The 26,900-nt window shown below is 41.6% G+C and overlaps 3 protein-coding genes across 3 annotated transcripts; all 3 read left to right on the forward strand.

Moving 5' to 3' along the window:
- Positions 1–1,230: 1,230 nt before the first annotated feature.
- Positions 1,231–4,926, forward strand: arl13a (ADP-ribosylation factor-like 13A; the record flags this gene model as incomplete). Its single annotated transcript, XM_080746778.1, has 9 exons — positions 1,231–1,328; positions 1,454–1,524; positions 1,674–1,926; positions 2,810–2,915; positions 3,695–3,900; positions 4,070–4,178; positions 4,287–4,557; positions 4,647–4,763; positions 4,868–4,926. Exons 1-9 carry the CDS (start codon positions 1,270–1,272, stop codon positions 4,924–4,926), a joined length of 1,251 nt encoding a protein of 416 aa, XP_080602904.1. The 5' UTR covers positions 1,231–1,269.
- A 2,512-nt stretch (positions 4,927–7,438) lies between these two features.
- On the forward strand, positions 7,439–8,770 carry tmem35 (transmembrane protein 35; the record flags this gene model as incomplete). The annotated part of the gene is made up of 2 exons (XM_080746156.1): positions 7,439–7,558; positions 8,405–8,770. 2 exons carry the CDS (start codon positions 7,439–7,441, stop codon positions 8,768–8,770), a joined length of 486 nt encoding a protein of 161 aa, XP_080602282.1.
- A 4,668-nt stretch (positions 8,771–13,438) lies between these two features.
- Positions 13,439–26,585, forward strand: cenpi (centromere protein I). Its single transcript, XM_080745585.1, has 20 exons — positions 13,439–13,608; positions 14,358–14,495; positions 14,758–14,885; positions 16,124–16,231; positions 17,504–17,552; positions 17,654–17,700; positions 18,174–18,263; positions 18,356–18,481; positions 18,592–18,738; positions 20,084–20,204; positions 20,485–20,576; positions 20,679–20,796; positions 21,242–21,306; positions 21,456–21,565; positions 22,812–22,947; positions 23,395–23,519; positions 24,754–24,802; positions 25,423–25,626; positions 26,052–26,093; positions 26,267–26,585. Exons 1-20 carry the CDS (start codon positions 13,452–13,454, stop codon positions 26,408–26,410), a joined length of 2,196 nt encoding a protein of 731 aa, XP_080601711.1. The 5' UTR covers positions 13,439–13,451; the 3' UTR covers positions 26,411–26,585.
- Positions 26,586–26,900: the final 315 nt, after the last annotated feature.

The following is a 26,900-nucleotide window of genomic DNA, read 5'->3' on the forward strand; positions in this document are numbered from 1 at the left end:
AATCAGGGTCAGTTTGTTCACCACAAGAGGCCATTCTAACTGAATCAGTCAGGGCTTTAGCAGATTATGGAGCCTGAGCAGACGCAGAAAGGGCTGAAATACCTGCTTGGTTTGGGGTTTCTTTTAGCACAACATGGCCTGTCATCTTACACCTCAAACACACGCTCAGTGTGTGTGTGTGTGTGTGTGTGTGTGTGTGTGTGTGTGTGTGTGTGTGTGTGTGTGTGTGTGTGTGTGTGCGTGTGCGTGTGTGTGTGTGTGTGTGTGTACTACACTTATGAGTTAATGGCAGCAGGCTGGTACTGTTATTAGATTTTGCCAGGCCAACAGCATGATGTCATCAAGACTAGTCATCTATCCCTACTCACTCAGGACAACTGAAGATGAAAGAACGATGACTAGCATATTAATCTTGTGAATCTCAGTCCTGCAGTGTAAAGACAGACATTTAACATGTTTGCAAATAAAGAACAGTAATTAAAGGTTCTACTGTATGTACACACTATACTAAAACTCAGTGTTAATTTACCTCTGAGAGTGTAAAAAATAACCAAAATGGAATTTTCTTTAGAGTAAAGTCGATACATCCACCCAGCAGGTGAATGTAATTTATGTTTGAGGTAAGACATCTTTGCCCCAAAACAATTTGAAAGAAAGTATGCATGTTTGTGTATTGTGTTTTCTAAAATAGGATTGTCTAATTTTGGATGCTAATGAGGTAGAGACATTATTTGGCAGTCCAAGCATGGCCTCGAGTGTCCATCTGTAACAGCCTCCTAAAACCTGTGGGAGCCAGACACACTCCATCTTTGTATTGGGCCTGGTCATGACCCCCCCGTGATTTAACAGATTGGAATCTTGGTGTGTGTGTGTGTGTGTGTGTGTGTGTGTGTGTGTGTGTGTGTGTGTGTGTGTGTGTGTGTGTGTGTGTGTGTGTGTGTGTGTGCGTGCGTGCGTGCGTGCGTGCGTGCGTGCGTGCGTGCGTGCGTGCGTGCGTGCGTGCGTGCGTGCGTGCGTGCGTGCGTGCGTGCGTGCGTGCGTGCGTGCGTGCGTGCGTGCGTGCGTGCGTGCGTGCGTGCGTGCGTGCGTGCGTGCGTGCGTGCGTGCGTGCGTGCGTGCGCGCGCGCGTGCGCGCGTCCGTGCTTGTGTGCGTGTGTGCACAAATGTATTCATGTTTCTGTGTCACACTAAGGGCTGCCATCTGTTTTCAGGTACGAGCTCGAGAAAAAATGGTGGCCACTGTGCTCGCCTTGCTCACCTCGACTAAACATGTTCAACCTGATGAGCAACTGCTGCAACTGGGTCTCCAAGATCCAGGAACCCATCAGGCAAGGCCAAAAGAAACCACTTAAGCAACCGGCTTGACGTGGGTCTGCTTATTAGCCTGCCTGGCAATGTTTGATGATGATGAATGATGTATATATGAAATCAATTGTTTGTTTGTTTTACACAGGAAAGTGATAGTTCTTGTGGTTGGTCTTGACAAAGCAGGAAAAACATCCTCTATCAGGGGAATGTTAAGAGGTAATTCAGTGACGACTTTGAAACAAAATAACATGGCTCAACAAATGTGTTTATTATACAAATACAGAGTGTACAGGCGTATGTGTAATATTATTGTGTATGTGTGCCTCACATCTGTCACTGTCTAAACATTTCTCTGTGTACACTAGTGACCCCAGGAATGGACGTGGGTCCCACCCAGGGGTGTGTGCGTACAGAACTCAGGGTGGAGAACTACCTGGTCACGCTGCTAGAGATAGGAGGAGCCCCCGAGTGGCGGAGGGTCTGGCGGGACCATTATAGAGATGTCCATGGGATCATCTTTGTGGTTGATTCCAGTGACAGACAGAGGATAAAGGAGGTCAAAGAGCTTCTGGAAGACTTACTGAAGCATCCACAAGTGGCAGGAAAACCCATACTAGTGTAAGCACAGTTTCAAAGCTGGATGAGTGTTGTGGTTTTACAAAATGTTATAGGGTGCATGGCGCACTCTAGTGGCTGATGAGAGAAAATATCATCTGTTAGTGAACTAACTTTGTAAAAATAAGCATGACACAAAGTTTATTATCTCCACCAGACCGGACAATCAATAGCTCAAATTATGTTTTTCGTTTGTGAATGTCTGTGGGTGTGTGTGTGTGTGTGTGTGTGTGTGTGTGTGTGTGTGTGTGTGTGTGTGTGTGTGTGTGTGTGTGTGTGTGTGTGTGTGTGTGTGTGTGTGAATGTCTGTCTATCTGTGAACAACTATTCTCTGGCATTGTTGGACTGATCAACATTGCACGCATACTCGCATAGGCCAAGCACCTCAGCCCCAAAATGTACACATTTTTCTTCAAAATATACTTTTTGCTATTACTTCCACAAATTTTCTAAAACAATTGACAATCAGTTTGCAGGAGGGACCCGTTTAGCAAAAAAAGCCACAAATCATGAATCCTGCATCCGCTCGGTGTGAAACTTTGCAGGCTTACTCCCAGTAGGCCACATCTTTCTGATTGGCCTCATGGTGCCGCTATAAGAAGTCTCTTCCCATTTTGGCCTATAAGTATGTTGTAATAACATTTTCTTTTTCCTTGGACCCATTTTTGCCTGCCTACACACTTTTTTCTACTACTTGCACAGATTGTGTCCAAAACACAATGTATCAGTCAGGTGTTTCAGATTCCATTCCCATTGGCAATGATTGACTTAGAAGTTTTGCAGGCCCTAGGTAGCCAACCCGGCCTGGTGGAGATCTGCTCCAAGGATTTCACTTTTTCAGTCTGTTATTGTGATGGCAGTATTGTCTTTCTGTTTAATTTGCCAGGTTGGCCAATAAACAGGACAAAGTTAATGCTCTGCTGGGAAGTGAGCTGATCGAGATACTGTCTCTGGAGAAGCTGGTTAACCAGAGTCGCTCACTGTGCCATATTGTAAGTATTGTCCTAAAAGAATGGCAATGTATGTACTGAGATATAATCAATGAATCAACCAAACATTATTTATATTTACAGAATAAACTAAACGAAACTAAAATAGACAGTTCAAACTCGTTACTGACACAGAGAATAAATAAAATAGGGATTTGAAAGGAGATTGTAAATAACTAGGATTTTTATTAAATTGTATTGACAGCCTCTATTTAAAAGCAAACTTTAAAATATGTGTTTTGAGTTGGCGTCTAGAACCTTGAAGATGTATTAACTATCCTGAATTTATTTTTCGTACAAGTTCCCATCATTTGTAGTTTTTAGGAAAGGGAAAGGGAAAAGAGAAAGAAAGACAAAGGAATACACTAGCAGTGGATCTTTGGGCTCTACCAAGGATATATTTTGGCAGTATATCAATAAAATAATCAGGAGTAGGTCTGTGTAAAGATTTATAAGCAAGTCATCTTTAAATCTATTATGAAATGAACTATAGTCAGTAGAGGGACTAGTTTTAACAGTTAAAATTCAGATTTAGATGTAATTGTTTTAGAGTCAGGCTTGGGAACACTTTATTACAGCTCAGTGTCTGTCTCTTTCTGCTTCCTTGATTTAGGCCTACTTCTGTTTTATCCTGGTGAACTGAGGGGTAATTTGAATTGAAAGTCAAGAAAAAGAAATTACAGAATGGTTGACTGACTACCACAAGATTACGCATTTACACAAATTAGAGAAGCTGAAATGAAAGGTAATGAAAAAATGAAATAGACCTTCCTCGCTTTCAGGAGCCTTGCTCAGCCTTAATGGACCTGCGTCGCTGGTCAGACAGGAAGACCCTCCGGGGCCTGCGCTGGTTGCTGCGGGCTGTGTGTCTTGATTACCCAGATCTCTGTGCCCGCATAGCCCACGACAGCAGGGGGCCTTTGACATCTGAAGAGACACAAAAACGTGGGAAATCGGAGAAAGAACACAGAAAATCCAAGGAGGAACGGTGAGTGAGTGAAGATGTTGCTAAGAATAACTTCAGTTATTTTTTCTTAATCTTGTTATATACATTTTCTATATTTTATTTGGGTGGGTGCGGGAGGGATTTCAAATTTGAGGTACTGTTTATCCTTTTTGTAGTTTCATACTTCATAGAAAATGTTTTCTACCCTCAGAAAGCGCTCCAGTAAGTCTGAACTTCGCCAATCTCACCGGACACAAGACAGAGAGAAAAGGTCCAACGCTGGAGACAAACAACAACCCATTCAAAACATTCTACAAAAGGTTAACACAAAGAGTTCATGCAGTCGTCTCTTAATAAGCTATATTATAAGGCATGCGCATTCTCATGTCTCTTATTATGATTGTTGCTGACAAATATCTCTATCACAGGAGAACACACTAAAGAAGAGGTTGAAGAGGAGGACGAAGAAACAGGCAAAGATCAAGGTCAACGAAGCGGATAAAGACGTAGAGAATGAACAAGAGGAGGAGGATGTTGAAGGCCACGACGGGGAGCAAGAGCAACTGGGACAGAAAGAGAAAGCCAGCAGTGCTCTGATTCCCCCAAAACGAGGCAAAGTAAAACGCAAGGCGAAGGTGAAAACTGGGGATGTACCGGAACTTCCGGAGGCACTCGAAAATGAAGAAAAGGCCTCTAAAGGTGGCTATTGATCAGTTCTCCGAAGTTCTTAACAAGCCGACATTTTCGTAATGGAAAATAATGACACATCTCTTTCTTTTATCTTATAGCAAAGGGGGAAAAGAAGAAAAAGAAGAAAGTGGTGAAAGTAAAAAGGAAGAACAAGATCACTACAGAGGAGGTGCCTCCAGGTTACACACAACCTGTTGACCTGTCTGCCACATTTGGTGAGCCCCAGTCATTCCATTAGTGCCCCTACTCAAATACAAAGACACTGTTGGACTCGATGATGAAGTCCAGTTTTTAAAAAGATGACCCTGTCTCCTCATAGATCTTTATCGAAAAGCCATTCTGGCTCTGAAGGACCGTCAGGATCAGGGCCAGGGGTGAAAGGGCTTCCTGGATGAGCCTTGGGTCCCACGTGACGATGTGTGCCCTGCTGCAAGGGATGCAGGCCAGCCATGATCATGGTCAGATATGATCATGCTGCAACACACAGACACGCACGCACGCACGCACGCACGCACGCACGCACGCACGCACGCACGCACGCACGCACGCACGCACGCACACACACACACACACACACACACACACACACACACACACACACACACACACACACACACACACACAAACACTCACCACTGCCAGCTCGACTATTCATCAGGAAGGATTCAGAACCTGCCCTGCCTACAATCAAACAACTTTTGAAAAGGAGTATTTTTACAAAACACTGTGAAACGCACTGATAAGCCGCACGGACAGTGAGCAATAAAACAAGACAAACTGGACTAAACTGACCTAAAAAAAAATAAAAATAAATAAACCACTAAAGCACTTATGGGGCTTTTAAGCCGTGACATCATTTTGTAGTCAGACCTCCAAGCAGATTTATTATCAATATATATGTCCCTCGCTATTTCAACAGATCCGAGACAAAAATAACATCTAAAGAATAATTCTACCACTTTCCTTTCAACAACAAAGAGAAGAAAAATTAGTAAATAGTAAAAATAGTAAAAAGATTCACGGGCGCTGCGGCCTTTTGGCCCCAAAAGTTCTCCTCTGCCTACAAAATGATGTCAGACTTAAAGGTGATACACCATGCATTTAAAAAGTATTTATGTCATATTGTTTATGTCCCAAAAACGTTTTTCAAAAGGTTTGAGGCAAAATTACCACTCCTGAATAGAGAGCCTCTCTCATTTTTGAATGGCTCTCAGAGCATTTCAGCTGCAGTACCACCTTTGGCCTGAACTGCGCCACCCCCCCCCCCCCCCCCCCCCCACCCCCCAAAATCTTTTTGAAAAAGAAAAAAAAAAACATTTTTGAAAAATTATTTTTTTCTAAAAAATGTGTTGTTGACGATGACGTCACAATCGGCAGATGACGTCACAATCGGCAGCAAATCTGGATAGCCTGTTTTGAGAACCCGTGGGATACTTTTAACCTTCGCCTTCTCAAAACCAGAGAAAGACACAACGGTCAGAAATGGGACTTTGTGAGGATAGAAGGTGCTAGTGGGACCCCCAAAAAATGTTTTAAAATAGGAAAAGTGAAATTTCATGGTGTATCACCTTTAACAGCCCCATAGGAGCATGTTGCTTCGAATACCCTTTTAACACTACCTCGGATCTGATCCCTGAACCTTTGGAATAAATCAGGGAATTCCATTGTGTATTGAAGGGCGTTTAAGAAGTGAAGTGTTTCTCTGTTTAGGTCTAAATACCCCTTGGAAATTGTATATATTTACACAAGAAGGCAGTTTTATCATTATTAAAATGTTTACTTATATCAGACTGTTAACAAATCCTATTAACAAAAGCTTTCAACTTGTACATTGCTAAACTGTTTGAATAGTTGTTGTTTTGTATCATTGTTATTGTTATTTTGATTGAAACGGAAGCATTTTTTTTATGTGTATCAGCTGTTTTTATAAACTGTCCAAAAATGGCCAAGCAATGAGTTTTCCAGGAACCATGGAAATGAGCAAGGGGCATTGTTAAAATTCTGTAACTGTTTTTATGTTTTGTGTTTTTATGGATCAAATAAAATGAGCATTGTGTAATATTATTAGGTCTATTTCATTTTTTAATTCAGTTATTATAGTCATGAATTATTTTATAATTCTACTAGATAAAAATGTCCCCTTTGTTTTTGTTTACCAGTGTTTTTTGTTGTTGTTGCCTCAAGTGAATTTGAACTTCTTCAGTTTAAATCAGCAGTGATAGTAGTCTGCAGTGGTGTAAAGAATAAACTAAGTAGGCCTACATTTACTTAAGTTAAGTACTGTACAATATTGAGGTATTTGTACTTCAGTATTTCCAATTTCCACCACTTTTACTTCTACTCCACTACATCTCAGAGGCCTTATTACTCCACTACATTTATTTGAAAAATTTAGTAAGTAGTTACTTTGTAATTCTTTTGAAATTATTATACAAAGCATACATTAACCACTTCACCCCTACATTTCGGCCAAAATGTGTATACATTTGAAATATTGAAATGGGACAATGGGACATTCTGCATAATGAATACTTTCTACTTTTGGTACTTGTATGTAAGTAGGCCTACATTTTGATGCCAATACTTTAGTTGTCTTTTACTCAAGGACATTTGATTTTCTGACTTTTACTTGTAACAGAGTATTTCATTGCTGATACTTTTACTAAAGTAAAAAACGTGAATAACTTTTCCCACACTGGTAGTCTGTAAATAATTATTAATGGCATAATAATTAGATAATAGGACAGGGGAACCCCTGAGGGAACCCGGACCCCATACATCGCCATTTTTGTCGCTCATCCAGAAGCCCGTCCCCCTTGATTTACGCATCATCTTCAGTGGCAGTGCATTCATTCAGTCAGTGGATGCAGCTGCTTGCACGACACGAAAGATGGCCTCACCTAGGACAATAACCATTGTAGCCCTTTCGTTTGCTCTGGGTCTGTTTTTCGTGTTCATGGGGACCATCAAGCTCACCCCAAGACTAAGCAAGGATGCGTACAGTGAAATGGTGAGTAAACGGTGCCGTACAAAGTAGATGCAGGGCATCTTGCACAAGGATAAGGCCATTGTTCTGCATTGGATGAGACGCGGAGGCTCTCGCGCTCCAATGATATGCTTCAATGTGATGACCTAAATTCGCAAAACAGGCGGAAAATAACATTGCGCACGAACAGTTGTTCACAAATAAAATAACGTATTTTGGTGAACGCAAGGCGTCTCGACTCAAAATTCTCTGATCCCGATTGAACCTGCTAGCCTAAGAAGTTAGCCTACAAAATATCCCCAATTATACATTTTAACAGACCATCGTGTTGATTGTTGGTGTTGGGACTAACGTTAGCTAGCTACTGTATTGAAAAATCAATTACACATCTATTTCAAATCAATAGATAGCCAAATGTTAGTCTACAGTCCTTGCTAATCTCGATTTTCTAGCTGAGATCGATTAGGTTACTGTCGTCCAAATTCCAATATGATATATAACAGTTTTATAAAGACCAGTCCTTAAGGCTGAAAATAATATTCTATTAACCGCTGTTAATTTCTGTGAAGACTATTATCCGAGTAATATGATAGCCTGCTACATACATGTGCAATGGCGGCGCACTGGAGCCAGAGATTCGAGCAAATTCTGTGGTGCACCTGCTGGCCTGGTGCTGATGTTGAATAGCTTTCATTTGAAAATGATGATTGTGGGTGGGTGGCATGCACTTATACTTGTAGCCTTATATTTCAGGTTAAAATAACGTGTTTAATTCAAAGTGTGTGTGTACACTTTAATGGAGAAGCAATATATGTATTAACTTTTATAGCTTTTATCATTCAGTGAACAATTCTGTGTTCCATTTTCCAGAAAAGGGCATACAAGAGCTACGCCAAGGCTTTGCCAGGCCTGAAAAAGATTGGCATAACCTCCGTGCTGCTCCGTAAGATCATTGGCTCGTTGGAGGTGGGCTGTGGTGTGGTTCTTACCCTGGTGCCTGGCAGACCCAAAGACGTGGCCAACTTCCTGTTGCTGTTGGTCATGCTGGCTGTCCTCTTCTTCCACCAGCTAGTAGGAGATCCCCTGAAACGATACGCTCATGCTCTGGTGTTTGGTATTCTGCTTACCTGCCGACTCCTCATCGCCCGCCAGGGTGAGGACCGACCAGAGAGGGAGGAGAACAGGGAAGAACAGCACGTTAATGACCAGGAAAAGAACAAGGTCAAGCAGTCCTGAGCACAAGTTCCACTTTGGACCGGGCTACAGCGAAGGGAACACTGGGTGTTTCTTTGGATTGTAGTAATTCTGATTCTGAAAGGAAAACGGTCACCACCAAGAATGGCGCACCTCACTCACATCCGTTTGTGCCGTCCCCTGTTGGCTGACTGGTTACAGATTACTCTCACCCACTACTCTGCACTCTGATCGTAATGTTGATAACTCTGGTCCCATACATTCAATACATACCTGTGGACAATCATCCCTGGTGGAAACTGTAAAGAGCTTGGCTCATTGTCACACTCTGGTGTCCATCCCTCCATTCTTCATCTTTTGTCCCTATTTATTTCACAATTACAATGTGTTAAATGTGTTTTTTATGTTCACATTAATATGAAGCTTGTTTCAGCTACAAGTTTTTTTGAGAATGCTGTTATTCAGGAATTTGTAACCTGCACATTTTTTTTAAACAATTTTTATGTTGTAGGTAGAATAAATAATGAAGATTAAGTACGTTGTTTTACAGTTGTTCAGGCATGTTTATTTGACATTATGAATTACAACTAAACAAGAACTGCTGAAAACCTTTTGGACTAATTATACAGTTCAAATATTTGATCATCCACTGATTTCTTTCAGGGCCGTATTCGTGAAATGAGACTTTCCCTCAAATGTCCCGATTCCCAACATTTTAGATCTATTGTCTTTTTACCAAATCATTGAATACTTTTCCCATAAAAAATTACTAGATCATTTCAATTAGAATTATTACATTGAGGTTATAGAGCTAAAAGCAACAGCAGGTGCTGTTCTGTTTACTTGTTAAAGGAATTGGATTTTACAATTTATTGTCAATAAAGCCTTACATACATTCATTGTCAACTAAGTATTTTGTTTATCTGATATATATATATATATATATATATATAGAGAGAGATGTAAGCTTTGGGCATAAGATCTGAGTTGAAAATTGTTAACTTAAAGTTTCACAATATGTTTGTATAAAAACAATGATAGTGTTTCAGAACACTGGGCACTGCTTTGTGGATTGTTTTAGAAAGATGGGGCACTGCATTGGGCAATATTTGGGGGTAATACCGGTGGGTACTACATACATGGGGGATTCTGGGCACTAATTCAGTCTTGTCTCTGATGTATATTATTCCAAAAGGGGTGAGTCTGAACTGATAAAATGTACGATAGAGACAAGAGAATGAAACTGACTTGATGTGTGATGGGGGGGGGCATACTGTACATGTCTATTCATGGGAGGGGTGGCTTCATTAACGTTATTGATCCCTTCATCCCTTGGGTGAAATTCAGTTGTCAATGGCAATAAAAGCAGTAACAGATAAAGGGTAGCAAATGAAGCAAATATAGACAACACCAGGTTGTACTGAAGAAACAAAACAACTTGCTTGGCCTACTGCAGCAGTGTACTAACTAGACAAGTGCAGGGAACTGTACTGTTAGTACTGTAGTAAAGTACAATTTCAATATCAAGGGGTTTGCTGTTTAAAAGTGTTGGCATGTTTGCTTCATAGAGTTATAATATATCGTGTCTGCTTAAATAATGAGCGACTTTGGGCTTGTTTTTGAAGTTTGCTTATTTGGCCTTTCCAAATGTTTTTTAAACCAGTGGTTCCCACATTTTTTCATGTCAAGGACCCCAGAGTAATATGTATTTGGGCTGATTTTGCTAAGGCCTACTCCACTTTTAGAGCCCAGTTTAAATCGATTCTGCTCTGTCCAAACTACAATATGACGGTAACATGTCCTTAGGTCGAACTCCCTTTGGTCCAACCACCTAACCCTAACCTTAATAAAACTATACCTAAACCTAACCCTAACCTCAGTCGACCCAACAGGAGTTCGACCTATGGGGAAGTCCCCGAATATGACGTCATTCAGAGGTTCAGGGGCAGGTACCGTCATAAAGTCTGTTGGCTCTAAAAGTGGTGTATGCATCGGCCCTCTGTCTGCGTTGCAGACCCTCACCTGAAAATATTTTGTGCCAAGAATATGGTGAATAGTATTTGGATTGGATTGTGTTGGGGGGGGGGAATGAACTTCTGGGAACTCAGATTAGTGTTGGGTAGGGGTCCATGAGGGAATTCCAGGGGTCCCCAGCTAAATGATAGTTAGGAACCAAATGGACTCTTATGGGTCTGTAACTCAGAGAATGCACAAATGGTCCCTAACGGATCCATTTGGAAGACTGTGATAAGCTTGGGCCTGGCACTGTAGGAACACAAAGCAACTAGAGATGACCAGGGATGACTACAATGACTACAGTAAGTGGGCGCTGAGGCTGGGTTAAAGGCATACTGTGATGACAGCACTGAGGGCTGCTGGCAAGACCATAGATGGAAGATAGTTGGCTTGATGAAGCCTGGAATGAGGCACACATATACTGTATTATGGTCCGACCACAACAAGGCAAAGTACAAGAAGAGGGCTCTAGAAGCACACAGGAAAACAGTCCAAGCAATGTTTGACCTAGAGTATCATCCCAACTGGAACGGTCCATGTGCAGAGTCATCACAGCTGGTTGACAGAAGATGTCAACCACCATCAAGAGGTGGATAAGAAGCAGCAGGCCTTTCTAGCACAAAGTCCTGGAGGAAGAAAAAAGCCAATAGGCTAATCCTAAATTCCCTCTAAGCCTTGGGGAACTTCACTTTTCTTCTCTCAATGCGCTATGCAAGTACTTCTTTGCTCATGACAAGCAGATATATGGCAGGCTAATTCCCTTCTAAATTGCAGAAATTAAGGCCCTGCAGACCACAAAGATATACCAATAATTCGACAATGGACATTTACTTTTAATAAGACTTAGATGCCATTCTATGCCATTGGTAATGGTAATGCACTTGATGCACTTGTAACTGGAGGCCTTGTGGACATTATTCAGAGGAGAAAGCAAGGCATGACCATACTCAAAAAGCTGTCCAACCAGAAGAGGACTGCATGGTGATGACTTTGCTAGGCTAATGTTGATCAGCAACCAGAATGCTACCACTGAACGTTTCCCCCTGCCAACAAAGAAAGACCCAAAGATTATAGTGAAATCTATGTAGTGTTTTGACCGCCATGATCTCCCATTTTCCATGAAGTAGGCCACATGGAAGAGATGCCAGGGTGGCACTGGCAAGTACTCAACTACTTATCATTTGGAAGGCAAACTAAGTTCCTGTCAAGTACCAGCACCAAAGAAACCCCCTCAAACACTTTCAGGGGAAACACCAGGTTTTCATGGTAACGGCAGGTCAGGATATCCACTGAAATTGTATCAAGAAGAGACTAACGTGGATATTACTGCACAGCCTGGATGCTGTGGAAGTGGTACAAAACTCCATCTTGAGTCCACTGACACTGATATGTTTGTTCTTTCAATGAAAGTATACGATCAGCTATGCAATCTGGTGTTGGAAACAAGACATGTACTGTATAAAATATATAACAGTAGTGCAGGTTGTTGGCGAGCTTGTAGATATACCATTTGTTGAACGTTTGCCCCAGCATAGACATGGTAGGGTTCATCCGTTCATGCAGTTCAGGGTTGCCACATTGGACTGTCAGAATTCAGGAGAGGGGGGGTCTGGGGGTCCTCCCCCAGTCCCCCCCAAACTTCTTAACAGATATATATTTTGCTGTGTTCTGTTAAATTGTGCGTGTTTGATACTTTTGGTTTCCGAGGCTACTTTTATCAGGCTTGCTTTACTAGCATGGGTACAATTTCAGCCATTAAAACACCAAATGAAAATGTTAATATATTTGATGACTGAAGCAAGACACATCTTAAATAATTACCATATGATATCTATATGATTTTGCATGCATCCCCACACCCCCTAATCAGGGGGTCTTGGGGTCCTACCCCAGAATTAGTAGATGCAATTTCCTGTGTTCTGGTGAACTTTGGGAGTTTGATACCAAATCCAGGAGACATGACAATTCAGGAGCACCACAGGAGATGGGGTCGAAATTCAGGACTCCTGCCGGATTGAGGAGGGTTTGGCCTGGCAACCCTCGGTTAAATAAGTGAAATAAGTTAATGAAAGAGATTGAACAATGTTTTTTTTCCCTCTGTATGATATGTTTTATTAAAAAAAGAAAAACAGTTAAGACGTTTTTTTTTTTATTCTGTGGATCTGTGGTTGGTGTCTGACTGTCATTGAAGGCTGATAACTGTGACTAAGCTACCACTTGGGAAGTAGTCTAACCTTGTAGTTGTGAAGTGCTATCAAGTTGAAATATTATCTAGTAGGGATATAGACCTTTTCAAAATACCAAACTAGAATTTGACAGTTGACACCTTGGCCTAGTGAAAATTCAGACCTGGGCTCATGACGGACTGTCACTACCGGATGATGATGTTGATGATGTTGAGTTTGTACTTGATGGACTACAATAACCAGCAAGCGTCTCTCATTGTCGAATGGAGTACACCACGCATGCGCTGAGCAAACGGTCGCGCGGTTCAACCTAACTCTATGGGTTCAACCAACCTACCAGACCCGCCCCTACCTGCTTACTATAGGCTGAATACAGGGAGAGGAACGCCCCTTCCCGGATAAAACGGGGAGATTCAAGCTGTTTTCGTTTTTTTGAATCATGAAGAAGAGGTCACGGAAGAGGAAAAATAAACATTGTTGAATCCTAAACGCCGGTCGTGGATGCGTATTAAGCACTAGCAATGGCAGAATCTTTGAATGAATCGAACGATTTATTCTCAACGTCGGCAAGCAGTAGCGGTGGGTCTTTGAATAGAAGTAGTCGAATTGCTGAACGAGAAAGGAGAAAGAAAGAGGCGATCGATCCATTTGTTGTGGCGCTGAACTACTTCTCAAATGGTGAGTTGTTGGTTGCTGATTGCTTTGTAAACATGTAGACCCTTTATCCATGGCGACAGCTGAACTAAGTTGACAACTTGGGTCTACAAACAGTTGTATTGCCTAATATGATAACGGTAAGCAACGTTCAGCGCAGCAGCAAAATGCTAAGGGTGTCGCTTAACATAGTTGCCAAAAAGAACAGTTACTTTAGGTTATCATCGTAAACCGTTTATCAGTGGTGTAAAGTAACTAATTACATTTACTTAAGATACTAGTTTTTTGTGTAGATGTAAACCACTTCAGCCTTATTTAAATGTTGTATATTGGAAACTAGACGGTCTACAAGCTCACAATACGTAGCGAAGCCACACGTTGTGAGCTTGTACATTTTTCAAAAGATTTGCATGCCTTTTCTAAATTTGAAAACTTGGGAAATGGGACATTCTGCATAATGAGTACTTTTTCTACTTTTGGTACTTCCATTTTGATACCAATACACCAGAGTAGCATATGCCTATGTTGCAGACAGTATTGATACTTTTACTTATTAAAACATTTTAGTATTTTTTCCACCACTGGTGCAGATTAACACAACTCAAATAGCTAAACTTAAAATACAACCTAGACCAACACATCCTTGTTTAAACCACCTAACATGTTTAGCTTCTATTTGAAACCCCTTTAGTTTTGTTGCCTACCCTGTTTGTTAACCCACAAGTCAACAAATTACCTATGTGATGCGCGTGTTTCCCTTTACTCTCCTACAGTTAAAGCAGGTACTGTGCTCAACGGAAATCATGAGATGGATAATAACCTGGCCCAGGTGGAGAGAGTGGCTTATAGTAAAGGACTCCCCCCGGAGGCAATCTCAGTCATGTTGGAGGCTGCCATGAGCCTCCGTATAGGTATGCTGCTCTTCTGTGTTAAAATTGTATTTATTCTCCCACTGGTGCCACATTTGACCCAGAACTTAAGCCCATTACTGATCAGGAATGTGCTTCTGTATTAATTTGGCACCAGAGCTACAGCAAAGGGGGGGTCAAATTATCTGTATACAATACACACATTTCTTGAATGGTGCATAAATATTAGTAATGTGTTCTTGCAGGAGGTATCGTTATCATTCTCTCGGCTTGTGTTTTTCTTTCTGTGGTGTGCCCGGAGTAGGTCGGCATTGTCCCCGAGTGTTGAAGTTCCTCATCCCTGCCACAGTGGTGCCACAGGAGGTTGTTACTCGAGCTGTGTTTTGGATTTTATGTCACGGGAATTCAGGGAAAATTCCAATTACTACAAAGGTAAAAGTAAATTGACAATTGATTCCCTTAATGATGTGACTGGATTCAGTTGCAATGATATTTACAAATGTTTTTCCATTTTCGAGCATAACCATGGTCAAAGAGGACATGCCTTTCAATAGATGCGAGATAAATTAAAAACATGTTTATTTTATTTTTTGTGGACACTTAAAATTGACTTAAGGGAGGACTAGCGGACCATGGCATCACACTCGTGTTACTGCATGGTCAAACTAAAACATTGTGACTCATGTCTCTATGACTTGTTTATAACCATATAAAGGGTTCCCAATGAAGCTACGCCCACATATGGAGTGTGTTGTCTCTAAACTAATCACCAAAGTCTGCTCCATCTTTGCACATTGGGGTGGGTGGGTGGGCATGGCCACTTATATGGGCATGTATTGACGGCTTCAACAATCTCCATATATGGGCATAAAATGGACTTGCTGACAGAGATCCGGTTGACCGGAGCCACAGATCTAACCGCTATGGTCATTTGCATTATGGGGCCGACCGACTTAACTCTGCATGCGATATCCAGTTGTCCAGAACTGCCGATGGAACCAATATTCCATATGGGCATTCCAATATATGGGGATATACTGATCATCTCCATATATGGGTAGAAGTGGTTCTCTTGACAAATCCCTGACACTAACGCTGACAGATTGGTTAGTTTGGCTGTGTGACGTAGATGTGAGTGCTGTGCAGTGGCCTGAAACTAGTTTAGAGTTCTCAAATTCTGCCCGAACCCGACCATACCCGACTCAACATTTAGGGTTGGGTAGGGCCTAAAATGGATGCTAATTAGTCGGGCTGAGTAGGGCCTCTGGCTCAATGAATTTATTACTATTACTCTGATAGACCCGACCATACCCGACGTTTTTGGGCCGGGTAGGGCCTAAAATGTATGCTAACTAGTCGGGCCGGGTAGGGCCTCGGGCCTGCCCAGTTAGGGCATGGCCTTAATTCTCAGGCCTGTTGAGAACTCTAAACTAGTTATGTCAAAAGTCCCTAAAAGATCAATCTTAATTACTTGGTCATAATACTTTTTGTCCATTTCCTGCCACATGTTTCCCTTCAATGCATATAAAATCCTTCATCATTTATGATATAAAATTTGCATAAAATGTAGGTGGAAACATTTATATATTTTTGTAAGCCATATCTGCTTGTGTACTACATTCAACAGGATTTTCCATCTGTCTTAAACAGTTTATGCTTGTATTTTCTAGGTTCTTTTCATGAAATGGGTGCTGACCATGTATGACATGATTGATTCTAAGGATCAGCTTCGATCCATCTACGACTTCCTGTTCTACTTGGTGACAGATTCAGATCTGGTATGTGGTATGGGTTGATACCAAAATGTATTGACCCATTTAGGTGGCATTCACATAGGCACGTTTTATTGCGATTAAAACGAATCCTGTAGCGTATTGTTGGAAAATGCGCAATGTTTGGGCATGTGTGAAGACTCATCTGTATTCTTTTGCGAATCAAAGAAACAAATGCAAATCCCCCCAAAAAACTGGTTTCGCTACAGCATACGGTTCACTGTTGGTGTGAATGCATCCGCCTCAAATACAGGCAATGAAACATTGTGGTATATAGAGCCATGTGAGGGTTAAATCCATAGTCATATATAATAGGTTATCCCCCTGTCCGCTCCCATTAGCTTTATGACCATTAGCCTATACAGCCCATGGCTGTCCCCTCAATGATTTCTTTTCTCATCACAGCTCCCTCGATCGTGCATAGTTTATTTGTGAGGAGTTGCTCACAGTCAGATCAAAGGAAAGTGCCACTCACTGTATATCCTATATAGGCTATATATAGGCCTAATATAATATAGGCCGATGTGTGGGTCTCTCGCACTCCCTCTGAGACGAGAGGCAGGGAGAGAGAGGGAGACGCTGACGTTCTCCTCTTCATAGACATTCATATCTTGCTAAAGTTTAAGCTCTGTCTGGTTTATATTGTGGGATTTTGCGTGTCCCGCCGGCCGCTGCTGGTTTTATTTTTTGAATGCCCGTTTCCGACCGCAGGTAAATGGTCTACGGCCTGGCGCCTGCACTGTAATTTTGCGGGGGTCCTGCGGTTACATTGTGGGTTGAACTTGAAGAATTAATAAACGGGGAGATTGAGGGGGTATTATATAATTACGCAGGTACATGTCTCGTGGACAGAAGTGGACCAAGCGATTCCTTGTTGAGGTTGACAAAGTGCAGTGTGAGCGCAAACGTATCAATTAAATATGCAAGAATCTTGCAACTTCTCCCCTCCCATTCGCAATGACTATACCGAATTATATATGAGAATGTGGCCTTAGACTTGTATTAACCCATTTAGACCTGGAACATACGTTTTTATACCTTCAAGCCAGGAACACCTGTAGTTGTTGCTATACAGTATAGCAACATCATTTTTGAGCGTCCCTGTCCGTAGTACGAGACTAACAGCATAGAAAGACGGCAGAGACCGACATCACCACAGCTGACGTCATGGACAGAACGCCCCATACAAGGAGTTGTGACAAAACTGAGTTGTGCAAAACCACCTTTTTTTAGATGCTAAAAGGTAGACTAATTAATAAAAGCATGCCTTTTTTTCAGTGGCCTTATATCAGTCACCTGCTCTACCTTTTGACAAGAAAGGAAAATGGTAAGTCTTCCCTGTTTTGTTTATCTCATCCACACAGCACTTTTTATTTATTAAGATAAATTCATTCTGTTTTTTTCTTGTTATTTTTGTCCTGAACATAGTGCATCTCTACAAAGTAAGGAAGTTATTGGAGCTTCAGACTAAATTGGTAAGAATCTTGTCATATTGACCTTTCGTAATCGACTGTAATTCTCAGCTCATGCAAGTACAAGCAATTTATACACTGCATGCAGCGTGTTCTGCATGCAGCCAACTATCAAACCTAGCCCATGACTCCTTTACTCGGTACTAGGAACAATTCAGTGGTACTGTAAAGTGCAGGAGAAATGTCATTTTGTCATTCGCAACTTGCTTAGAAAAGCACTATAAAAATGCAATTCATTATTATTATTATACTGGTATGGTATGTCCTTCACAAGTCAGGGGTCTTCAACATTTTTCAGGCCAAGGACCCCAATGCTAGGGTTAAAGTGGTTAATGCAAAAAAAATCCTATCACACAAAGTAATACCCATAAGCTGTTTAGTCCTGCCACGCAATCATGTATGTACTTGTATTGCAAATTATTACAGACATATATCACACTGTTGCAACATCTAAATATTCTATACGTTCTCCTCAGGGCCAGCAGCCACTACTCGTAAACCTTCTAATGCTTTACAAAATGTTTAGCCCTGAGCTGGTGACGTGCTCCTTTCAGTCCAAATTGAAGGTTTGTACATTGACTGCCTTTCATTCTTATTTTTCCATTCTTATTTTTATTATCTTTAGACCATCAGTGAATGTAATCCTATTGTCCATCAGGTTCGGTATCGGGACCACAATTCCACTTGGAAAATAGCGCTGGCCGCTGTCCAGAAGAGCAATGCCTGTACAGCCTCTGTCATCTTGACCTCTCGGGTGACAACCAAGACCAAATCTAGAAAAAGGGTATGGAGGCCAGATTTAAACATTTCTGTTGTGACTGGAAGAACCAACTGAGGCTGGGTATTCACTATTCAGAACTGTTCCTAACCTTTAACTAACTGTTGTTCTTTCAGAAACATCGAGCTAATCTGGAGTTGCCTATGCTGAGTGCGGCAGCCCAGATGGAGACACAGAACGATCCCTTCTACAGTAAGAAGTTGGTCCCTATGCTGCAGCTCCAGTCCTTCTCTGAACTGCTGACTAATTTGTGCAACATTGAAGTAAGTTCTCTTTATTTCTCAGTTGCTCACTCTTTCTCTCCTGCCCATTTTCTACAATACTTTCTCAGTTGCTGTGTCTCGTTCTCTCTTGCCTATTATTTGCCTATTGCCTATAGCGATACCTTTCCCCTCACTCTACCTCCGACCCCTTCCCCCAGTTTCTAGGTTAGTGGCGGTGCTATATCTTTGAGATTATGGAGAGTACTCTGGAATTAGGCCAGATGGTTGATGGATATCAGGATAAAGCATTATATTATGGCAGCCCTCCCAGTCCAATGGAAGGCATGACCACTGTCCATCATATTTGTGTTGTCTCACTTTGGCCACATGGGGGCACTGTGCCACAAACTTTTTTCCACCAAGGCTAAATATCAGACATTCAACAAAGTACTAGGTGGCCTGGGAGGCTTATTTGTTTAGATTCAACAATAAACCTGCCCCATTATGGGCCCGGTTATGTAAATGTACCATTGCTCAGTTTACAGACTTAATCATGGCTTTGTTTATGATCTGCCATAAGTAGAGTATCTACAAATGGCCATGAACACGCTGAAAATGTTACAAAGTAAACCACATGATACAAGTTGTTTACCTGGTAGATGCATCGACCCAATAAACACAAATAAATCGCCTCTAAAGGTAAGACAACGTTTATGCCTTGTGCTATTAATTCTCCTCCCTTTCACCACTCTGCACGTGCAATAACCATTTGGCTGTTTCCATGGCCGATGAGTTTGTCAGGATGGGAGATGCATCTGGAACTATGCAGTCACGACCATGATGGAGGAATCATTGTTCTGTCATCATGCACCCTTGTTCCTGTCATTAAAAGCCCATGTTGCTCCTGTTTTAGATGAATAATGATGTTCTGCTGCACAATTTTTGGAAGGACTCTTGGTTGTCTGACAGTCTGTTTTTCTGATGAAAAAGATACTCGACTACGATGTCCCCAATGCAAGACAGCTTGTCATACATCAGTGACGGTAGAAAGATGTCCCAGTGTCTGTGTTAGGAGGTTTATTATTCGATGCCAAAGAATTTGCCAAATGGTGGATTGATGATCGCCACGGTTAAAAACGAGGACACTGGCAAACAGGATTCTTATTCCTCAGTGGTTGTACTAATTTCCTGATTTGAAGTGATTTATCACATGGAATAGCTTTGTGCTCTGGCCTTAAAGTGTGTGCATGATTAATATGTGTGAGCGTGTGTACGTGAGCTCCAGAGACGTGTGTGTGTGTGTGCGCGCTGGTATAGAATAACTATCTCTGTGGATGTTCTGTGGTAGGCTTTTTAAAAGCATTCATGATGTTTGCATTACATGCGTGTTTCTTCCTTCCGCCAGCTGCCAGCTCAGATGGGCTCTCTACTGGGCTCCACTCTGTCTCTGCATTACCTGGATTGCGTACAGGATGAATCGGCCTTCTTACGCCTCAACGCCTGGTTAGGAAATGCCCTTGCTGAAGGTAGGTAGCGCAGAGAGGAAGTGGGAACAGACTATTGCAAAACATAATGTAACGTCTGAAAGATGCCGATGCAAGCTCACCCTGAGAAGAACCCCAGAGACAACATTACCTGTGTTTGGCATATCTATGACTCTGATGGAAGGGGTTAACTTGGGGAGGTTGGGGGTCACACTGCCAAGAAGCAGTTTACCGAATCAGTTAGCTTTTTGCTTTGATATAGTTTTTTCTCTCTGCCTTATATTTTCTATTTTTATAAACCTTTTATTTTCTATTTTTATAGAGTTTTTATGTTGTAGTGATGAAGAGCCCTCCAGTTCAGAAGGGGCTGTGCAGTTCCTGGAGCTGTTGCTGTCAGCGCAGAGCTTCCTCCAGGTGAGCCGTGGTTCCCAAACGTGAGCTTGGGACCCAAAAGATGGACGATCGGTGTTGTGTGACCCATGTGTCTTTTCATCCCCTGTCTTTTTACTCATCCAGGAGGGTTTGTACAGCACCGAGATCTTTCTCAGCAGTTTTCTCAGCGTTTGGGATGGTTCCTACCTCCGCCCACAGATCCTGCGTCTGCTGAGCTTCATGCCTGTGGTTCCCATTTCCCGTGAGTTGCTGCCCTACATCACCACTCTTACTGTACCTGTTGCTCTTTTATCTCTGTCATGCACATTGTATACTGTGTTTACAATTACATATCACTGTGAGCATGCTCACAGACCTAGAGCAACTAAGGATGGGCCAAATGGCCTAAAGCATTAATGATTTTTGGATTGTATTTGTTAACATGGCGGTAACGGTAACTTTGACTATCTATAAATTGATGCTCTACTTCGTCCTACTCGGTGTCACACAAAATTAGCAGAAGCAAGGTGATCTAGAAGTTTAAACACTACAACGCATTAGCTATTTTGGACAAGGTTTCCACCCGACAGCAACGATGGACAGATGTATGCTGCCACATGCAATGATGCAACCCTGGGGGTTGCACATATCGATTTTCAAATTATATTTAATTGCATGCGTGTGTTATCCCTTATCTTCTGCCACAGATATGAAGCAGCTTCTGTTTGAACCCATCATGCAGCTGTTCTGTACCTCCACAGTATTTTTTAAGGCAAGTAATAGGCTAGATTTACACTCTGAGACGAGTGGAAACGGACTGCTGGCTGTCATCTTGTATTCATTAGATGCTGATTGTGCCTATACTATCTTCTTAGTGTCTAACCTGTGATCACTCAGTGTGCAATGTGTCCGTCTCTCTAGTGCAGTGTCATTGACAGTCTGAAAGACATGCTTCAGAGGTGGTTGACCTGGCACTCTGTGTATGCCGACAGTGACAGTCTGGACATCAGCCAAAACAGTCAAACCCCCAAGTGAGTCTCATCTCATGATAGAGAGCAAGCTGTTCCTTTATAAACCTGCTACCCTATTTAAGGTTTCCACCCGACAACGACGATATATTGAAGCTACTTAAGGGCTGGTACACACTGCAAGATATTTTCTCTGAGACTGATTATGCTGTCGCCGACCATTCTGACGCAAGATAGAGAGTTGCTCACCGAGGTTTGCTCGTTGTGTGTGTGTGTGAAAGCCTCTGCGACAAGATCATTGCGCTATTCCGGCGCTCAGTGAGAGATTCTCGAGCGTTTCTGAATATCTGGCAGGTTAGATATTTGGCTCTATCGCTGACTGGGCTGCGATGAGCAATGCGAGAAGCATCAGTTTCAACCAATGAGAAAACCGTTCCAGCCGATCCTCCTTTCTGTGGGTCCATGTGTTGGGCATCAATTCAATTGGGCATCAAACCCAACACAAACAAATGCACAACACAATAACACATGGACACAAGAAAAGAAGGATCGACTGGTTGACATCTGGCAGAGATGTAATCCTCAGTTTATCGTTTCAACTTTATGCTTTGGTTTTAAAGGGAGTTTCTCACAAACTTATAACAGTGCACTGGGAGCACACACCCCAAATCATCCCTCTCAACCAATCCCTGAGCTTCTACGTGCTCAGTGGTGTAAAGTAACGAAGTATATTTACTCAAGTAAATCTTTAGGTATTTGTAATTTACTGGAAAGACGTTTGGTCAATAACTCTACTCTATAGCAACGAGTATCGGTATAGGCTACACAAATGTTAACCAAACCTACGAAAAGGTTAGACTTGAATGAATATCGGATCAAAATGACAAATGCTCTCATCGATGCATGAAGAGTTCTGCTTTGAATTGCAGTGAATTATTTGTACATTCTATACAACCAGCACTGCAATTATATAGACTCTGTTCCTAGATACATACGTACTGTATATGTATAATGTTGGTTTCTGGTTTATTACATTTCTGTCTGAAATCATTAAATCCTTGGGTTTTAATATGTTGTAGTTGATCATCACAAATTGGGGGACAAGAATGATTTGACTTGAGACTAGAGAACGCATTTTAATTATCCACACACCTTGATGCTTATTGTCGAAATACTGATTATGATCGAAGGCTGAATCCTCTAGACTAGGACTTTCGATATTTGCATCACTGTGATCATTCGCCTGTAACAGCCAGTGTTGTGCTGAGTGTAGAGCACATCTGACTTTCCACTCTGCTCTCTTCCCAAGGAACATGACTTTGTCAGCGTTCAAGGATTCTGTGATGGAGCTGGTTAATTTCGTGGGACGCTTGAGCTCCTTGGGACTGCAGCTAGAGCAAGGTCATGCTCTGCTCCTCAGCATTATCCTGGACTTTTACACAACGGTAACTGATAGTTCTCTATTCAGAACAGATAATTCTGCAAAACCATGCCTAAAAAGGAGCAGCAGTGTTTGTTTTAATATAATTCTGCAAAACCATGCCTAAAAAAGAGCAGCAGTGTTTGTTTTAATATGGTAACGCACATATGGTCACTGTCGGGCAGAAACCTCGTATCTCCCAAGTTCCAAATTTGCACATTTCTTTTCGCAAAGTAAAGCAATGCTTCTTCATATCGCCATCGCACAAAATTAGTGAAACCGGCTGATCTACAAGCACACAACGCCTTGCGGTGTGAGGCGTTGTGTGCTTGTAGATCGGCTGTTTCCACTAGTTTAAATCATTTTAAAAATAATACAAAACAAACGGTTTTGGACATACAAGGTTTCCACCCGACAACGACAATATTTTCGTCTGCATGTACATGAAGCATTAATGGGTTTTCTCTCCTAGGTGTGTGACATGTTTATAGCGTATGGGCTCCCCCTGGTGGTGCTGCCCCCTAGAGGGGTTTTCTATCCGGCCCTGCTTTGTACAGAGCCCATCAGCGTGGACAGACTGGCCCACATCATGTCCAGGTAAAAGTTTTGGAATTTATCAAAGGTCCTGGAAAAAATATCTATGCATTGTCTTTGGTTATCGATTTTGTTAATACCTCTGAAATGACAAATTAAACATGGGCCAAATTGTCAAATATATAGAGGCAGAAATTGTGTCAAATATATAGAGGAAGAAATTTTGAAAATAGCCGATCTACATGCTCACAACGCTACCTGTCTTTGGGCATTGCGCATAGGAGTAAGTGACCTGTTATTGAGCTGAATTATTGTTATATAGTCCTGGAAATTGGGTATATTCTGGAAACGTTTTGGAAATTAATTGGTAAAGTGTGGGAACCCTGAACTAAAGTTCTTGCGTTGTCTTTTTACCATATTGCAGTTTTTGTTGCTCTTCTCTGACCCAGGGATTCTAACTATGCCTCTTTCTACTTTTACTTTGTCCTTTTTTAGTGTCTCTTTGTCTCCATGCTCTATTCTTGTACTCTATCCTCTGCTTCATGTCTTGCCAATTAACAACTTTGTTGAAACAAATAATAATAATGTCCGGCACATAAACATCCTATAAACATTTATTGTTGAAAAATATGATCAAACTGCTCACATGACATCAGTCTCTGCTCACTTGGCATTAGGAAATGTCTGAACTATATACTTTAATGTACTTTGACAAAGTCCCTGATGTCAATCGTATAAAGAGCAGTTTCTTTTTACGGTGGCTTTCCATGCTTCACTTAAAGACGGGCTTTCGTGATTTTTCATAATTACATCACAAAGTGTGTGTGTGGGAATTCCCCGCATTATGAGTGGTATGTTTGGGTGAATCAATAAAAATATGCACAATTCAGGCCGCATGCACACAGGTTCCATTCCATGTTGGTTCCATATTGTGAACAAAACACTCTGCTTGTTAAATGCCCACTTATGCATGCATATTTAATGCTGAAAAGGATTTGCAATCAGAAATGGCTCTGTCAACCTCCTCATCTGACATGTATGATTTATGACGAGTCCAAGAGGCACTGCACTTAAGCACACTCCTGCCTTTTTTAATATGCTGAACAAGAGCAGTGTTTACTGTGTAACCTTGGTAAAACTATTTTGCATAGAATGTAAACATTTATTTGACTTATCATGAAAAATACTAGCACATTGTCAGAACGACCATAAAATACAGTACATTTCAGTCCATGTGTGCCTGCATATTATAAAATGGTTTCCTGCTGTTGATCATAAATGCGCTTGTTTTCTTCAGGTACCACAAGAACTTGGCCGCAGCCAAGGCACAAGAAAGACAGACAGAGGTCACACCTTATTTTCTTTCTGTGAAACGTAATTTCTACATAAACCTGCTAATGAAACCTTTTAATGGGAAAAAACTGTATATTGGGACTGTCTTCACTTAACCAAAATGCTGCTTGATTTATTGGCATGGTTGGCTTTAATAATGCATCCAATGTCTATCATACTTTTCTAGATACTCAAAGTTGCTTTTGTGCATTAGTTATAAACCGTATGGTATACTGTTTTGTAAATGTAAACCCCTCTAAACTGCCTCTTATAGTTTGGTACTAATCTAGACTTGCCTTTTAAAAAACGATAGATATTAGTTTTGTATTAAAGAGCAAAAAATGGATGGTTTTGTAAAACACTTCCACTTGATTGAATAAGTAGGTGCCACGCACACCCTGTGCTAAACTGAAAATGTCAGCACTTCTCATGAAGAGAAATGGGCCCAGTAAATGCCATGCAAATTCCGAGTGCTGCTAGTATCAGAGATGGACGGCAGCGTTTCACATTATGTGACCTTGGTGAAATTCATAGACACACTAACCTGAGTGGTTTAATTGGAACCTGCTCCGTCTGTCCCCCCCCCCCCCCCCACACCTTTCTCCTCACTTTCCCTCACATCTTTTTAAAACAGGCTGTTCACATAAGCCGGCAGACTTTCATAGAGTTCAACAACTATGCAATATGCATGGTCAAATGCCTGTGGAGCAACACGTCGTTGGAGACGGGCACAGATTCGGCGATGTCAAAAGAGCAGCTGTTGACTGGCAAAGTGCCCGGCTTTGACCTAGTCCACCATCCTGCGTTCTTGTATTACGCCGTCAACTTTCATCGCCAGGTGGATGCTTTGTTTACGTTTGTCACATGTGAAAGAATTTACATATAATCCTGTCTGGTGCATTGCAGTCTAGAGACGGGTTAACCAAAGCATATCTTGTACTGTAATTGGGGTCACCAGTGTACCGCACAAATGTTTTTCCTTGAAAGCTTGCTGACGTGCCAGCCAAATGGCCACTCCCGCCAGCTCGGTTAATAAACTGGGCTAGACAAGGATACAAATGTGGTATTAATGTATCTTTCATTGAAGAACCATTAATACAGAAGCACATTTTATTATTCATGGGAGCTGTATGAGACTTGAGTTCTCATCATGTTTAATAATACACATACCTTTTTTGGTAAGACTGCGGCAACCAGCAATGTTCTGCTGAGACTTTAACTGAGGAGGGCTGACCATGAATATTTATGTTTCTTCTTTATCAGTGCTGGCCAGAGAGCAGAGACGTAGACCTCAATTCCATAACGGTATGAAAACCCTTATCTTCACCTTTTCTAACATACTTTACAGTTCTTTTCTGACATGTCTATAGTGATGTAAGTTTGAACTTTGGCATGCAAGTTGTATGTTTCTTTTTTGTTTTTGTCTTTCAATAATCTAAAGATCTGTGTGTGTGTGTGTGTGTGTCTGTGTTTGTCAGAAACCCAAAGTGTGGGATTGGTACCTGGATTATCTGTATGCCCAGGGCTTTGAGGGCCTTCAGCAGTTTGTGAAAAGCGTCCTCCGCAGACCAACGTCCAGGGCGACGACCCCACTGCAGCAGGCAACACCTGGACCAAATTGACAGCCTCACTGGAACATGGAACAAGGACCAATTGGACTATGTTGACTTTATTTAAAGATGGTGTAAAAAGATGTTGTAAATATAGTTGTAAATATAGCCATTCTCCAAGTCAGGGGGGTTTGCAAAACCCGTCCAGTTCATTAGTCAGAACTACACTGGACAGGAGCTAGACCATACAAGCATTGAAATATTTTTTTTTCATGCCTTTTTTCTTTTTAAACCAGTGTGAAATTTCTTTGATAAATAAAGGATAAATTACCCATTCAGTCCGAGAAAGCGTCTTTGTCATTTTGAAACTGCTTGGTTCAAAATACCAGACTGCGAAAAAATATTAAATATTAAAAAGCTGATCTTTTTGTTTGTAAAGAGGACTTTTTTTGTTAGTCATCCGTCTCATTCATTGTCTTCATGGATGATGTCCATTTGGCGGGAAAATGACCACATTTTCGTTCTTTCAAAATTTCCTTTTGTAAATGGATAAAAGTAAGAA

The sequence above is a fragment of the Nannobrachium achirus genome (genome assembly GCF_963921795.1).
Source record: "Nannobrachium achirus genome assembly, chromosome: 17".
NCBI lineage: Eukaryota > Metazoa > Chordata > Actinopteri > Myctophiformes > Myctophidae > Nannobrachium > Nannobrachium achirus.